This window comes from Meriones unguiculatus, chromosome X (assembly GCF_030254825.1).
Source record: "Meriones unguiculatus strain TT.TT164.6M chromosome X, Bangor_MerUng_6.1, whole genome shotgun sequence".
Lineage (NCBI taxonomy): Eukaryota > Metazoa > Chordata > Mammalia > Rodentia > Muridae > Meriones > Meriones unguiculatus.
In genome coordinates, this window is record NC_083369.1 from 140,170,789 (window position 1) to 140,188,830 (window position 18,042).

At 42.1% G+C, this 18,042-nt stretch overlaps 1 protein-coding gene across 4 annotated transcripts in view; it reads right to left on the reverse strand.

Annotated features, from left to right (window-relative positions):
• Positions 1–4,608, reverse strand: part of Phka2 (phosphorylase kinase regulatory subunit alpha 2) — a 77,049-nt gene extending 72,441 nt beyond the window's left edge. For 2 of the 4 annotated variants that reach the window (XM_060375366.1, XM_060375370.1), the window contains exon 1: positions 3,865–4,344. In XM_060375366.1, the coding sequence (XP_060231349.1) occupies positions 3,865–3,942 (78 nt within the window). In that variant the 5' untranslated portion in view covers positions 3,943–4,344. Of the gene's footprint in view, positions 1–3,864; positions 4,345–4,495 lie in introns of those variants that run through there. The other 2 variants (XM_060375365.1, XM_060375369.1) reach the window with 2 other exon arrangements.
• Positions 4,609–18,042: the final 13,434 nt, after the last annotated feature.

The following is an 18,042-nucleotide window of genomic DNA, read 5'->3' on the forward strand; positions in this document are numbered from 1 at the left end:
TATATGCATTGACGCACGTAAGAGCGTATGTACGTGGAGGCCAGAGGTCAACTCTGAGCATCTTCCCACTGTTCACCTTATTTTTTAAGACAAGATCTCCCACTGGGACCTGAAGCTTTCTGATTCGGCTGGGGTAGCTGGCCAAGATGCTCCCGTGATCTGCCTATTTCCATCTTCCCAGTGTTGGGATTAAATGTAACACCTGGCTTTTACATGGGCACTAGTGACGGAACTGGGCCCCTCCTGATTCCACAGGAAGCACTTTACCAACTGAACTATGTTCTCAGCCCTCCATTTATATCATTTAAATGGTGATTCTTAAACTTTTGACTTAAAAGTTACTACAATTCCTTTACCCTTCTTTCTAAGGCAATAAGGGACTTAGAACACATTAACACTAGTCTCAGCCTTCTGTCATACTGCTTCCTAGACTTGATTATATTTTAAACTCTTGTACAGCTAGTCGTTACTAGTTATTTATTCTGTATACCATGTTCTCTTTATGTTATTAAACACAATGTAGTTTTCCCCCTAGTCTGTTTTCTGAATTATCAAACTCAGTAATTTCTAACCATAGTGAACACAGATTTGGTTATTATTTTCTGGTTCATATTCTCTTACTACTGCTTCATACTTCACACATAATTAATAAGCCTTCAAATAGCACCATTACTGAAGAAATATTAAAAATCAACATTTTTATATATGCTAAAATAAATTTAGAAATTTCTTTCTAAAAGTCTATACTACTGAATAGACTCCTCAAAATGAAACTTGCTAAATGATTCTTTAATTGATATGTTTTCTTCTTTTTTGCCTTAAAGATTCAAATACCGTATAATAGCCAAGTATTTTATATTAAATGACAAATTGAAAAAGTTCTTCTCTTTTACAGATACAGAATTAGTGGACATGCTAGATGATATGAATAAACCACTGATTCAAAAGGAAGAATAATGATCAGCTTGACCTACTTATGAAATAATTTCTAAACAGTGAAACCAAAATAAACTGGTCTCAACTTAAGGATCAGATAAGAAACAGAGTTCGGAGCTTATAAGAACTAACTTAAAAAAAAAATGTGCCAGGAACATGCACATACCTACAGAAGACCACAATATAGCAGAAACTACAGAACCCATTTCATTCATTTTTTTTATTGTGATAAAAAATACAGAACACAGACAACCTCCCTAATATCACTCAGAAAAGATGACAAGGCCCTAAATATGTTAGGCCTCTACAGCTGTGAATAGCTGTTGCAGTAGGATGGTGCAGGGGAGCACTGGATGAGGAGGCATGCAATTGTCTACTTGCAGATTCACACACTTTCCCATTAGAATTGTCTGGAGTGTTTTGGTTATCCAGAGGAAAAGAGAAACAATAAATATCTCTTGCTGACTACCCCCAAAATAAATACAACTAAAAGCTTAGACAACTGCTTTTTAATCATTAAAATGTTGGGGGGGAAAGTCCAACCCTACAGCTTTGATAGTTGTTTTGCTCCTGAGCAAAAGGCAAGCGTGGACCAAGAGCTGTGCCATTAAGGTGGCACAGAACCCACAAGAAATACTTTTTGCCAACAAGGATTAAAGGATACTATAATGTGCCTGAAACATTGCTTGATGAATAGGAAGGAGACACCAAGCTCTCTGTACTTAGGATCTGACTTCATCAGTGGAACACATACTTATGCCCAAAGACTAGAAAACAATCAGTAACAACATCAACCCTTCCAGGAAACGAAGCATCCTAGGCCAGAATGGTCATGCGAGGACTGCGTAACAACATGTGGCTTATATGAAAAGTACCACTGACTACTGATTACACACAATGTGCCTGGAAGTACACTAGACATTCATTTAAAGAAATAATAACCATATTCCCATTTTACAGATAAAGGTATTAACTCAGAAAGGATAAACAGAGATCTGGGCTTTAATCACAGCACTTAGGAGGCAAAGGCAGGTAGATATCTGTCAGTTTGAGGCCAGCCTGGTCTACATAATGAGTTCCAGGCTAGCCAGGATTCCATTGTGAGACCCCGTCCAGAAAAAAAAAAAAAAAAGATGAACAAAGGTTACACAAGTTGCTCAAGGCATTGGGTATTTAAACCCTGGTCTGACATAAAAAACAAGTTTTATCAGTTCACTTTATAGCTTTTTCTATCACAGTAATCATAGAAAGTTCTCAACTGGCATTTCTAAAATGTTTTAGAGTTGTAATTGAAACCTGAGAATAAAAGTAAGAAGTAACTTCCCTATCTGCTTACTCCCTCTTCAACTCTCAACTGGAATGTCATTTCTTGCAGTATTCCTTCCTTGCTAAATATGGCTTGGTGGGGTGAGGGTGGAGGATGGGGTGGGGGATGTCTTCTTCTAAAGGTCTCTCCAAATAAACACTCTGGTCCTTTATGAACAATCCTCAAAGCCACCAAGATCTGGAAATGTTCCTCCTACATTCTCAGAATGTTCTTTTGGTGACAAAAGGTAAGCTGGCCTAATGTGAAACTCTGTTGTAGTCTTTACTTTTTGCACTTAGTGTGAACATTCATGCTGCAATGCAGAAATAATGGCGGATATAAATAAAGGATACTGCCTGGACTACTATGGCTAGTACAGGACACGTATGCATATGACTTTTTAAATTCCAGACATTTCTGGCTTGCAAGCCACATTTGGCCCCAGAGTGTTTCAAATAAGGTGCATTGAACTTACACCTTATTCATAAAGTTCACTGTTTTATGAACATTTTTTTTTCCTTTTGTAGTTCTGGCAATCCAATCCAGGGCACTGAGAATGCCAGGTAAATGACCACAAAGCCACACTACCAGCAGCACCATTTATTCATTTTATGTGGGCACTGCACTGTGTCTTGCATAGAAAAGAGCCACAAGAAATACTTGCCAGGTGAGGGGCCAACCTTGAGAAATTAGCTAAGAAGAAGAAGAAGAAGAAGAAGAAGAAGAAGAAGAAGAAGAAGAAGAAGAAGAAGAAGAAGAAGAAGAAGAAGAAGAAAAAAAAAAAGGTTGATGGTTTGGAAATGACCATGGGTCCCCAATGTGTAGGTCAAGCCTCAAGCCACCAACTGCTACTTCCTTCTTTGACTCTGAAAGCCCTAAAAATAGCTGCTGTTGATGGAAGGCAAGCATTATAGCTCCTGTCTTCACTGGGAACAAAAATAGCTCAGTGGTCTTACACTGGGGACTCACACATAACTTTTGCCAAGCGCAAAGTACAGTAGGCATATTCATACCTGAGATCCTATGCACAGCTTCACAGGACCCCTTGATGCTGATATTATGTGCTCACAAGTTTTGTTAGCAGTAAAGGAGCAACCAGAGTGGGTCAAAGGGCCCTCTCGGGTAGCCTTCTGACAAGATAACTCATAGAAGGGACAGGAGCAATGGCCCATTACTCCAGTCAGATGCAAACCTTGGGAGTTTTTCACTCCCATCTCCTGTCCCCAGGGAAGGGTTCACTATACCCATTCAGGGTGCTTTGTTCAACCAAACCTAAGTCTTTCGTCCAAAAGAAGCAGTCAGGAGGGACATCATGGGGGCCCGTTCTGATGAAACAAACAAACAAAACAAAACAAACAAACAAAAAAAAAAAAACAGACAAAAGATTCTAGCATTTGGAAAAGCAGCCTAGGCAGATGTTCAAAGACCAGAAAGCCTAACCTGTGAGTAAAGTGAACAGGATAGCAATGAGGGAGGAGGGTAATAAGCAAAGGCTGGATTAAAGTAGAAACCCTTTTAACTAACTGCAAGTTCTCAAGTCTCAAGAGTGGACGGCCGTCTGGGGGGGAAATGGATCATATCGGAAGGAATTCAGAGCGTTCTCTGAGCTGGTCTCTGTTTACCTGGTAACACAGGATGGTTTGCTGCACCAATCTCGCGTACCCATCCAGCCGGACCCCAGAATTGCTCCTGCTCCGCATCTCGCCCACGCACAGGATCCACAGCGCCGGACCAGTCTGGTGGTGTCCGCTAAAGCTGCAGCTTCCAAGCTGTCTTGCTCCTCAAACAGCTTCAGTGAGTTCTCCAAATCGGGCCGGGCGGGAGGAGGTCAGGACTTTTCAAAATGATACAACCAAAGTGTGACGTGCAAGGCAAGCCAACCAGAGTACCGCACCGCTGGGGCGGGGAGAAGAAACCGGGGGTGGCGCTATCGCGGCCCTGCCTCTACCGAGCCCTCAGGTGCCCCGAGGGTTTCTAGGCCCAAGGGCACCCAAAACAAACCCGGGTCCCTCTCGGCTAGAGAAAAGCCTTTTACTATATCCTTTGTTTTCGGGGCGTTAGGAGGCGGCTCCAGGTTGCCCGCGAGCCTCCCGCAGCTATTCTTGACTCCGCCCCCTCCCGCCCCGCTTGGACTGGAACTCCCCAAGTATCCGCCTTGGGCGGGGGTGGGAATATAAAGGGGAAGGCCCGCAGGAGCAGCGGGGAGCTGTGCTCTCAACTGGAATTAAGTTCTCTCATTGAGCTTTCTCCTACCTCAACCGGCCTCCAACCCCAGCTGTGGTTGAGGGAACGGAGGCCTTCGGTCGTGGCTACCTGGATGCGGAGCCACCCCTCGGGCCAGCTCCCGCCCCAAAGCTGAACCCTTGCATTAGGAGGCGGCACCCTCTGCTCACAGCCCCGCCCCTGGTCCGCCCCCGCCACCAAGCGGATACCTCCAGGTAGCAACTTGACGGGGAAGAAACTGGGACAGCCTGCGGAGGCATAGAGAACCTGGACCCGGGCAGAAAACAAGCTGGTTTTCTGGGTCGACAGTGACAAGGTCTCAGATCGGGCCGCCAAACCCACCAGAGGCATGAGAGAGGCTAGTCCGCTATGGCCGCCTGGGCATCCTTTCCGATGACCCGCCGTCATGGCTCCACCCTGTACTGGGCCTCACCTGGATACAGAATCCCCTAAGTGAAGCCCAGCACTGAAAGCAAAAAGGGAAGCCTTAATAGTATTGCCCACATACACTCCTGGTACCCGTCGCCTCCGGCCTTAGCCCCTGGGAGAGTCCTGCAGCTCACTTAGAGTAGTAGGATTTGAGTCCTACAACATCCTTTAGCTGTTCTTGGTCGCTAATTAAATACAGGCCACATTCTTTGATCTAGTCATCATTGTCCACCAAAATCTGGCCCACATGTAAGTTCCCACATGTAAGTTCAACTGGACTTACCTAACGTAAGCTAACCTAACGTAACCACTTTCGCAAACACTTCGCTAATCTCCACTTTGACTCATTGCATTGTCTGAAATCTGTCTTTGCCTAAAGGACTTTGCTTAAGGTCAGCCTTCTTAGCTTTTCCTGTTGCCTGGATTCCTATAGTAATTTCTTTAGTAAAGATCTGACAATGAGTCCGTTCAAACTGCACTTTTTTCCTGCTTCTAGTTTATGTAGACATTTGTCTTTTTGCTTTAGTTGTTTGACTTTTAGTGTTTTTATTTGTTGGGATAAACCTTGTACCATGTAGAGTAACTAGGACAAAAGCATTTAGCACAGGCTTGGCTCACAGAATAGCATTTAAATATAGGTATTTTCACCACCATTTGAAAATGTGTTATTTACATTTTCAAATGAGGCATATTTTTCTCACGATTCTGAATTGCTTACTAAAATAGCTTGGTATCTCCCGTCATGCCTGGCACAGTGTTGACTAAACACGTATTTAGGAATCAATGTTGATTGAATGTAAATTAGTCCTGCTTATTTGAGTGTCCTTATCATTGGTCCTTAACAAAAGCGCTCAACCCCCTGTCAGTTCACATACTTTTTTTTTTTTTCTGAAACAGAGTCTTGTAGTAGTTTTGTCATGTAGCCCAGGCTGATCTTAAGTACGTTTTGTATCCAAGACTCACCTCACACTCATAGCAATACTTCTTTCCTCAGCATCCGAAGTGATGGTGATAACCATGTACTGCCTCACCCAGTTCACATCCCTTTAAAGATGGTTTTCAAGCCTCAGCACATGTGTGTACATGAGGCCGTTCCCCTCATGCCTACTGTGAGTATTTAGGCAGCCTGCTTCTGGGGTATCTAGCAACCTATGATGTCATAATGTGTGAGCAACCTATGATGTCATAATGTGTCGCACCTGGCAGGCATGGTTCAGTTGCTCCAGAAAAGGACCAACCTGGTACTCTGTCACTCCCTTGCTTTTTTGCTCTTGATCTCTCCCCCTCTCCTGCTCTCTCCCCTCTCTCTGTCGGGGCGCCCCTCCACCAACATGACTCTCTCTCTTTCCTTCCCTCTCTCTCCATCTCATTTTATTTAAAATTGTTTGTGTGCATGGCATTTTTATATAAACACTAACATTTGGTGCTGAAACCCCGGAGGACTCTTCTAGTAGAAACCCACTTCATATGCCCTCCCACAATAAATCTTTCTCTCACACCTTCATCTCCTGCTCCTCTCATGATCCTTTAAACTGCCACTGCAGCTGCCACACCCATCTGTCCTGCTTCTGGTGGCTGCTCAGATATGGCCCACAACAGAACTTTTTCTTGCACTGACACCCTCATCACATTACCTAATAGTGCTGGACTTCACTATTAGGTAAGCCAGGCAGGCCTTGGGACCCGCCCGCACAGCATGGAGGGTTTTAAAACTGCCCTCAATGGTTTTAAATTTTGCAACTGCCTCAGGCTCCAAGAAATCGGATTTTAAATTTCCCTCCTCGCTTGTGTGCTTATGTGTGGAGCAGGGTTTTTGAATTGTGCCGACACCTGCTCACCCATGTCACCCATGATAGTTTAGAACTGTGTCCAGGCAGGGACTGCCATGCCATCAGCAAGGCCAGGAGTCCTACAACCCTGGTTCTGCCATGCCCCTGTGGCTACACAGAACTCATAGGCCACGTTGATTTTGGGTTAAAGAGGGTGGAGCCACTGCTTCACTGCCATCTCCACTAAGGGCAAGCGCATGGTTTCACTGCCATCTTAACTTAGGGCAATTGAGGGCAGTCACACGATTGGCAGCCATCTTGGTTGTGAAAAACAAAAATAAGGCTGTGGTTTCCCCCACTGCCAGCTGCTTTTACTACTTTGTTTCTATCCCACTGTTTTTGGAGCTGCAAAACTGCAGTCTCTTGTAGACCCTAAAAGGGTACCTCCACTCTAAGCTGCCCATCTGCCCCATCCTTTCCCATGGATGAGATTCCCTCTATGAGAACTCGGCCTTACTGCTGATAAAGCCCTGATTCTTCTAAGCCCATGACCTGCCATGCTATTTGGTTGATGAACCACTAGTCCCACGGTTCATTTCCATTTTCCCTTTTTCATTCTCAGGAATGGCTTCTTCATATTCTCTCCCCTTTGGGAAAACTCTGGCTTCTACACCTATATTTTCCCCATTCAAATGTCTAATATCCAGTAATATCCAGTAACACTAAGAATAATCCATGAAATAAAAAGAATTCCCTAGTTCTCTTTTCTTAAAGTCCTGTCTGTTTCTCTGCCTGTTGTCCCACTGAATAAAAAAATATTCTTTGGTTTCTTTTTACAGTCTATCAAAAAAAATCTTAAGATTAAACTGTAAACCTTAAGGTGACCACATTTTAAGGTGAACAATTTTAATCATAATTTTCTGTTTATTTTATCTCCTTTTAGACTAAGACAGCAATAAGTCTCATTTTAAATTGGTATGGATTTTTATAAAAATTCAAAGTTACATTTTACAATATATACGATTCAACCCTGGTTCAGCATAATTTTTATATGATGCTGAAATTTCAAGGTTATAAAGGTCTATTCAAATTAAGCTTGAAATGTGTGTCTAACTGCCTCTGCCTTTTTTAATTCCTAAATTAAGAAATAAATGCTCTTTGTCCTGCCATGAGTTGCCTATGATTCAGATTCACCACTAGGCTTTCTGGCTAAAAGTTTTGGTATAATAAATTCAAATGTAATTTTAAAATTGCTTTATACTGTTCTACTATATTATTGGTTTTAAAACTCAAAACTCAGGGGTTACTACATACAAGTTTTTACCAATACTCTAAATTAGTATCTAATTTAATTTTAAAGGCATTTATTTATTTATGTTAAAACTTGGTCATTATGTTATATCTTCACTATTAAAAAGTTAAAACATGCTTGGTCTTATTTTCTGAATGTGATAATATTATTAATCTATAATATAGCCTTAGACTTTTATAAGCTATGGACTGTTATGCTCTTGCTTTAATGAACTATGTTTATGACTTTTAAGATTTCAACTTAACAGGGACAAAACCTAAAGTCCTAGTATTTAATGGTTAATGAATACAAGTTAATAGTCATTTCATAGATGACCAAGTCTTCTAATGTGTCCAAAAGTATATTTATAGTCCTACAAGAAGCAAACATGGTCTCATTGCTATATGAATTAAATAGTTGAGGATGGTTCCTGAGTCACCATATAGGAGTTGGTAAAAATAAGAGAGGAGCGTTCCCAATAGGCTCAGCCTCAGCAAAAACTATGCTCCAGACCTTGGCTGCTGCTCTGAGGCTGTTGGCATTCCTCCACAAAAAAACAAGAGGTCTGTAATGCCCCATCCTGCCGGGGTATAGCCAAAAGTCAACTCTTCCAGGTAATTGTTTCAAATGCAGCCAGGAAGGACACTGGTCCAGCAGCTGCCTCAACAAGCCATGACTGCCTGCTGGCAGACTGGACTCTGGAAGACAAAATGCTCTCATGCAGGCTTGACCTCTGTGCCCAGACATAGAGGCTCAACCAGCACAAGGGCCACAGACACTTCCAGCCTTCATACTCCTTGGCCTGGCAGAGGGCAAATTGCTCCTAGATTCCGTGACCTCCACCAGCCTTGCTAAGTCCAGATAACATTATAGATCTTTTTTAACCCCACACTCAGGTCCCACGGTCATATTGCCAATTTCTGTGTTGGGACACTTCAGATGCCTTCTCAATTCCCTTCATAGGCAGGAGACCAGGCCTTAAGCCTCACTCTGAGAGTTGCTATTGTCAGGACTAGACAGTCTAGTTTGCTATCAGACTCAAAAAACAGGCCTCAGATGTAACCTTTTACCATCCCTTTAACTAAAAGACAATAAATGCTCACAGCAGTCTCACCTATGTCTCATGGTAAAGAACTAAATACAAAGGCCTAAGGAACAGAAGTTTAAGTTATAAAGTTTCTAGGAAAATGTTTGAGGGTCTAAGAAAGTGTTTTACAGTTGGTAAATGCAAACTTTGTTAAGCCTCCCTTACATTTTGTGAAATCATACTAAAAGTTAAGATCAAGTGAGCTTTTGTCCCTTCTACTTCACAAAAGGCTTCTGTCTTTTCAGAGCTCACCTTAGAGAGTGTTTATGTAATACAAAGGTGTATGTCTCCTGCCTTTTTTACGATGTGTATTTCAGAGCATATTACAATGGTGATGCTAACATGTCTAAAGTTTTATCTCCTTTGTAAAACTTAAAAGGTTTCTCGTAAGCTGCAGAAAATCCACTCAAATCCATCTCTCAGGTTAATTGGGCTCCAGATAAGTACTGCACCTATTGTCTATCTCAAAAGGTGGGGTTCCCATGTTCAGTAATTGTACATGGAGCGAAGCTGCACCAACTGTTCAAATGCAAATAACGACAGTCCCTTTGCAAAGCAATGCGTAAAGCCAGGAGCAAATAAAACAGACTCCAAATGCCACAATCAAATGTGAAATCAATTCATTATTTTATAAAGACCCATTTCTAGGGGCTGTTGATGTGGGATGATTTAAAAGTGAGATGACTTGAGTGAGTCGCCAAGGGAACAAAAGATGTGGAATTCCTAAGATGACTTAAATGTATTGTTTTTGTTTTTGTTTTGAAATGTCAAGATCCCTGATGTAGAAGATGCAATGTGAAGAGGGAATAAAATTACTTCAAGAAATGTGAGATGGGAAAAAAAAAGATTTTGCATAACAGTGAAAGCTTAATTTCTCTACTTCTTATGAAGGTATGTGCTGTCTTCAGTAACAGACTCTTATAATTTAGTTCTGATGGGTAGCCAAGAGGAATGAAAAGAACCTATGATGTTTTTATTGAATGCAATGTGGTTTCTTGACCAATGACTAATAAGGAGATAGTCTTTATGTAATATTTAGATTTCTGGTCAATAATCTTAGTTTTTAGTAACAGCAATATTCTGTCATACTAGATATGCCCTGTCTAGCTTCTATTTAAAATATATTTAATTGGCTTATAAAAAAAAAAACAAAAAATAAATAAATAAATAAATAAATATGCATGTACAATGGTTAAAAAAAAAAAAAAAAGGTGGGGTTCCTCCCCCACTTGCCCTGGTTTTGAGACTCCTCTTTCCTCACTACTCAATCGCTACATCCATACATCCAAAACCGGCAGATTGATGAGTTTTCTTCCATGTTTGGAGTAAATGTTCCCATTTGTCTGAGAGACTGACTGGTACCTCTCCATTTCACTGGGGAATGGAGGTCCACTCCGTTCTCACCAACCCTCACACAGACGCCTTTCCTTGGGTGGATAATCTTTTTTTTTTTTCTTTTTACTGACATGGTCTCTTTGTTTTCTCTTTCCTCTCATGTGCTGGAGCTATTGTCGGAAAATCCTAGTAGTAGATGAGCCATGTCTCCCGGGAGTCTTCCCTGTGGTGCCTGACCCTGCTCGTGACGACCTTCTTTGCCAGCTTGTGCCCCCCGTACCTCTGGTTCTCCTGTACTTTGGGGGGATGCCCCAAATACTGGCAAACTGACTTTTCTCTCTTCACCCATGGAAATCGCATCTTTCACCATACACCCAGGCTCTCCTCTGAGATGCCTTCGAAATAATTTTAGATTCCTACATGGAGTAGGTCCTTACCCACTGTAAGGGCCTCTGGGCTTACACATTTTTCTTAGATGACAGATCCAAACCAAAATCTTTTAAATTACTGTCAGAGATTGGGTAAATAGAGGTTCCTCCTGGTAAATGGAGGTTCCTATGTTCCTCCCTCTCTGTTCCCTCTCCCAAAACGTTTCAAGCATACACCTAAATGTAATGTACACCTAAACAAATTTTCTCAGTAACCTACTTAACTTTGTCTTCTGCCTATATATATATGTTCCAGTATCCTGCTGAACCCAGGTATTTCCTACATCCATGACAGTGCCAAAACAGCAACCACAGGTGCTCCAGTTTAATTTCACAGACTGTGTCAAGTCAGACCTGCAGTGTCACCCTCAGCCACTGATGTTCTCACAGACCCTGGACGGCATCAAAACAGCCTACTCTTCCTGGGCTTGGCCTACATTTCAGCCTTTTGACTTTTCTATCACTACCCTAGTGTCAGCAGAGAGCAGCTAAAGATGATTGATTTCTTTGCCAGTGATCCACTTATTATCAACAAAAGGCCTAGGACAAGCAGCTCCAGGTTCTCCCAGCATTCCTCAGTCCCTATCAGCTGCTGGATATGGCTGGCAACTCTACCCTCTACTTTTCAGGGCAGGGACTTCCTCTCTTCCTCACCATGTAAAGTGGACATTTTGGAGCTCTTACTTTTTTCCTCTCTCTTTCTTCTTCCGTTGCATGATGACCAAGAGCTGCTTCCAGTTAACCTACATTTATATATGTTAACTTTCCTTACATGAGAAGCAGTCCAAGCTCCTCATTTTTTAATTAAACAAAAAGGGAGGAATGACAGAGGGCTAATATTCAAAATATATAAAGAACTCAAGAAGTTAAACAGCAACAAATCAAGCAATCCAATGGGGAACAGAGCTAAACAGAGAATTCTCAATAGAGAAATATTAAATGGCAGATAAACACTTAAAGAAATGCTCAACATCCTTAGTCATCAGGGAAATGCAAATCAAAACGACCCTGAGATTTGCCCCAAATACTGGCAGAACTGACTTTTCTCTCTTCACCCATGGAAATTGCATCTTCCACCATACACCCAGGCTCTCTCTGAGATGCCTTCTAAATAATTTTAGATTATCCATCAGAATGGCTAAGATCAAAAACGCAAGTGACAACACATGCTGGAGAGGATGTGGAGAAAGGGGAACCCTCCTCCATTGCTGGTGGGAATGTAAACTTGTACAACCACTTTGGAAATCAATCTGGCACTTTCTCAGACAATTAGGAATAGCGCTTCCTCAAGATCCAGCTATACCACTCCAAGGCATATATACAAAATATGCTCAAGTGTAGAACAAGGACATTTGCTTAACCACGGTTGTAGCAGCTTTATTCATAATAGCCAGAACCTGGAAACAACCCAGGTGCCCCTCAACTGAGGAATGGATACATAAATTGTGGTACATTTACACAACAGAATACATAATAGCCAGAATCTGCAAACAACCCAGCTATCCCTCAGCTGAGGAATGGATACAGAAATTGTGGTACATTTGTACAATTGAATACTACTCAGCAATTAAAAACAAGGAGATCATGAAATTTGCAGGCAACTGGTGGTAACTGGAAAAGATTATCCTGAGAAGCAGAAAGACACACATGGTATATACTCACTTATAAATCGATATTAGAAATATAATACAAGATAATCGTATTAAAATCTGTATACCTAAAGAAGCTAAGCAAGAAGGAGAACCTTGGGTAAGATACTCAAACTTTATTCAGAAATGCAAATGGGATAGACATTGGAAGATGGAGAAAACAGACAACAGGACAGGAGCCTACCACAGAGGGCCTCTGAAAGACTCTACCCAGCAGGGTATTAAAGCGGATGCTGAGACTCATAGCCAAACAGTGTGCAGGGAATCCTATGAAAGAAGGGGAGGTATTGGGATCTGGAGAGGACAGGTGCTCCATAACGAGAGCAACAGAACCAAAATATCTGAGCAGAGGGTTTTTTCTGAGACTGACACCCCAAGCAAGGACCATTCATGGAGATAACCTAGACCCCCTGCACAGAGGTAGCCTGTGGCAGCTCAGTCTCCAAGTGTTCCCTAGTAAGGGGAACAGGGACTGTCTCTGACATGAACTCAATGGCTGGCTCTTTGATTACCTCCGTGTGAGGGGGGAGCAGCTTGACCAGGCCACAGAGGAAGTCTATGAAAGACAGTCCTGATGAGACCTGATAAGCTAGGGTCAGATGGAAGGGGAGGAGGTCTTCCACTATCAGTGGACTGGGGAAGGGGCATGGGAGGAGATGAGGGAGGGAAGGAGGGCAGGATTGAGAGGGGATGAGGGTGGGGGTACAGCTGGGATACAAAGTGAATAAACTGTAATAAATTAAAAAATATATGTATTTAGAGAAGATGGAAAGATCTCCCATGCTCATGGCTTGGCAAAATTAACATAGTAAAAATGGCCATCTTACCAAAAGCAATCTACAGATTCAATGCAATGCCCATCAAATTACCAACACAATTCTTTACAGACCTGGAAAGAAAAATTCTCAACTTCATATGGAATAACAAGAAACCCAGAATTGCTAAAACAATCCTCTACAATAAAAGATCTTCTGGAGGTATCTCCATCCCTGATCTTAAGTTGTACTATAGAGCAACAGTTTTAAAAACTGCATGGTACTGGCATAGAAACAGAATGGTGGATCAATGGAACCGAACAGAGGACCCAAAAATAAACCCACACACTTATGGACACCTGATCTTTGACAAAGACTCCAAAACAATTCAATGGAAAAAAGATAGCATCTTCAACAAATGGTGCTGGTCCAACTGGATGTCTACATGTAGAAAAATGAAAATAGATCCATACTTATCACCCTGCACAAAACTGAAGTCCAAGTGGATCAAAGACTTCAACATAAAACCAGACACATTAAATTGGCTTGAAAAACAAGTGGGAAATACCCTAGAACTCATTGGTACAGGAGAAAACTTCCTGAACAGAACACCAACAGCACAGGCTCTAAGAGCAACAATCAATAAATGGGACCTCATGAAACTGAAAAGCTTCTGCAAAGCAAAGGACACCGTCATCAAAACAAAGCGACCGCCTACAGATTGGGAAAGAATCTTCACCAACCCTTTATCTGACAGAGGGCTAATATCCAGTATATATAAAGAACTAAAGAAGCTGAAAAGTAGCAAACCAAGTAATCCACTTAAAAAATGGGGAACAGAGCTAAACAGAGAATTCTCTGTAGAGGAATACCAAATGGCAGAGAAGCACTTAAAGAAATGCTCAACCTCACTAGCCATCAGGGAAATGCAAATCAAAACGATCCTGAGATTTCACCTTACACCCATGAGAATGGCCAAGATGAAAAACTCAAGTGACAACACATGCTGGAGAGGTTGTGGAGAAAGGGGAACCCTCCTCTACTGCTGGTGGGAATGTAAACTTGTACAACCACTCTGGAAATCAATCTGGCGCTTTCTCAGACAACTAGGAATAGCGCTTCCTCAAGATCCAGCCATACCACTCCTGGGCATATATCCAAAAGAGGCTCAAGTACACAAAAAGGACATTTGCTCAACCATGTTTGTAGCAGCTTTATTTGTAATAGCCAGAAGCTGGAAACAACCCAGATGCCCCTCAACTGAAGAATGGATGCAGAAATTGTGGTACATCTACACAAAGGAATATTACTCAGCAATGAAAAATAAGGAAATCATGAAATTTGCAGGTAAATGGTGGGATCTGGAAAGGATCATCCTGAGTGAGTTGTCCCAGAAGCAAAAAGACACACATGGTATATACTCACTCATATAGACATACAACATAGGACAAACCCACTAAAACCTGTGCATCTAAAGAAACTAAACAAGAGAGAGGACCCTAACTAAAATGTCCAATCCCCATCTGGAAAGGCAAAGAGGACGGACATCAGAAGAAAAAGAAAACAGGAAACAACCTAGGAACCTACCACAGAGGGCCTCTGAAAGCCTCTGCCCTGTAGACTATCAAAGCAGATGCTGAGCCTGATGGGCAACTGCTGGGCAGAGTGAATGGAATTTTAGGTAAGAACTGGGAAATAGTAAGAGCTGGAGAGGACAGGGTCTCCACAAGGAGAGCAACAGAACAAGAAAATTTGAACACAGGGAACTTCCCAGAGACTCATACTCCAACCAAGGACTATTCATGGAGATAACCCAGAACCCCTGCACAGATGTAGCCCATGGCAGTTCAGAGTCCAATTGGGTTACATAGTAATGGGAAGAGGGACTGCCTCTGACATAATCTGATTGGCCTGCTCTTTGATCACCTCCCCCTGAGGGGAAGCAGCCTTACCAGGCCATAGTAGAGGACAATGCAACCACTTTTGATGTGAACTGATAGACTAAGATCGGAAAGGAGAGGAGAACCTCCCCTATCAGTGGACTTGGGGAGTGGCATGCAAGCAGAGGGAGGAGGGAGGGTGGGATCGGGAGGGGAGCAGGGAGGGGCTTATGGGGGGATGCAGAATGAATAAAGTGTAATTGATGAAAAATTAAAAAAAAAAGAAAAAAAAAGAAAAGAAAAAAATATGTATTTAAAAAAAGAGAGGAATGTATTTAGGCAGCCTGCTTCTGGGGTGCCTGGCAACCTATGATGTCATTATGTGTCCCCTGCCAGGTGCCAGGTAGTTGCACTGACAGGCATGGTTCATTTGCTCCATAAAAGGACCAACCTGCCACTTTGTTACTCTCTTACTCTCTTGCTCTAGATCTCTCCTCTTCTGCTCTCTCCCCTCTCTCTGTGGGGGTGCCCCTCCCCTGCCATCTCTCTCTCTTTCCTTCCCTCCCTCTCTCCATCTCCATCTGAGAAACCAAAGAAATACATATTAGGGTTTTTTTTTTGGGGGGGGGTATTGGTTTAAAGTTTAAAGCACAAGCCTGCGCAAAGGCTAGACAGATGGAAACTTGTCCAGCTGCCTGCAGGGAGGAACCAGCCTTACTGCATTCTTTTCCTGCACACTAGAGATACGGTTGCTAGGAAACCAGCCCAGATGACTGGAACCACTTAAAGAGATACCGTCCCCTGGCAACCCACCCATATAGCCAGGCCAGGACTGGTTATGGACTTGCTGCCTAAAGTAAACCAATCATTTCAAAAGTCAATTTCCCTTACCCAATCATGTAATGCTGAGACATGTTACCCCCCACCTTGCAGTTTTTTCCCTTTAAAAATCTTGTTCCCCTAGACCACCAGGCCACATTTCTCCTCTTCACCAGGGAGGTCGCTGCAACTTGAGCTTGAGCTTTTAAGAAAAAATCCTCATATGTTTTGCAATTGACTTCTGGTGGTCTTTTTGGATCTAGTGATCTGGGTATAACACATAACCTCATTGGTTTTAAGATTGTGTGCATGGCATTTTTATATAAGTACTAATACTTACTACCATCCCTTTTCTTAACCCTTTTTAAATTTGTTTTAATAATGCTTCTTGAGTTGTAAAGCAGCATATGGTGTTCTTCCATGTAGGATTTGGGAGTAAATAAGATTAAACATTAAATTATCATCATTGAACCCCTTTAGTAATCTTTGTATGTATCTTTACTGGAGATTTCCTATATTTTTCTGAATATAAAAACTTGGTATCATTGCTTATTTTTAAGATGGTTTGTGTTCTCATTGGAAGCTTCTTAAGAAGCCATCTTGGAGGGCAGCACCAAAGTGAAGACATCATGTCTTTTGACCCTAAAGTAATGTACTCCATCTCTGACTAGACAGAGACCATTCTTAACCAACTTGCTGAAACTAACCAATTAACCAAATTAAGTTATTTCTATGACAATTTAGTTAAGTTGACCTGGAATCATTTTACTTTTCTGTTGGGGTGACTATACTTCACATTTTATTGATTTTAACATTTTTTTTTGTCAATTGTAACATATAAATACAAAATAATTAAATAATTTGGAGAAGAAATTTTGCAAAGATAAGTGAGCACACACAGAAACAGATATTACTACTATGTGAAGATGTGTCTCTGTCTTTTCAGTGTTAATTCTGTACTGGCAGATAGCTAAGTGCTGGCCAGATTTTGGTATTGTCATTTCTATGGCCTGTTGCTGGCTATATATTTGTAAATACTTGTCCTTCCATGCCTGCTCAGATACTTGAAGGTCAGACAGCCCTCGATGCCTAGAGGCAAGCTAAGAGACCTATCATCTGTTGTTTCACTGCTGATTGGTTGTAATAAAGAGTTTATGGCCAATAGCTCTTCTGATGAGAACAAGTAGAGTACCTAGTTTCTAGGTAGTATTAATGATTACAGCATATTCTGGGGGAAATTTCTCCAGTGCACTGAGGAAACACTTCTGATGGTGGGCACTGCTTTGACATTCCCTGAATAATAGTAGCTCCTTTGTCTCCCTTAAAACAGTCCCAGTGTTCAGGACCAATTTTGAAACCAGAGGAAGATACTTCCCAGAAACATTTTGTCTTTAACTTATTGTTGGGATCCTTAAGCAGGCATCTCAAAGGCTAGCCCCAAGGGACTTGACAAATGGAATATCAGACATCTGTGAGGCCACCCACGGACCACCCCTAGACCACCTAAAGCCACCTGCACATGCTCTGTGTCACCTTATAAGAAAACTTGCACGACCTTCTCTCTCTCTCCCACCTGTCTCTCCCCCTCTTTCCCTCTCCCTCTCTCTTTCCCTCCTACCTTGCCCAGAGACAGTCTATGTGATCCCCTCCCCCTTCCCTTAAAAAAAAACACCTCCCATGTGGAACCAGTTGCATGGTGTGATTTATGTACCCGCTGTGTAACTTTGCTGCACAGTCCTAACACTTACCATGTTATTTCTCTGAACTTACAAACAAATAAACAAAAGCCCAAGATGGTTCAGCTTAAGGACCAGCCATGAAACATAATACAAAAAAATAAGGATGGTATGAACTGAAGGAATTTGACATTGTGCTTTTTAAGTGCACTCTGGTATGTACATTACATTGGAAGACTGATTTCTGAGGTCTCATCCCCCTTACCCCCAATCTCAAATCTAGAGTGTCTTATCACCTTCCAGTCCATGGCTTCTTTGTGGGCACTGAGGAGCTTGGAAAGACAGATTGCTCAGATGGCACCTGTCTAGGTGAAGCCAGCTTTCCCCATTTGTGGACACCAGATACCAACTAGCAACTCCAAGCCTCTTCAATCTTGTTTTCACTAGTCCCACTGTTTG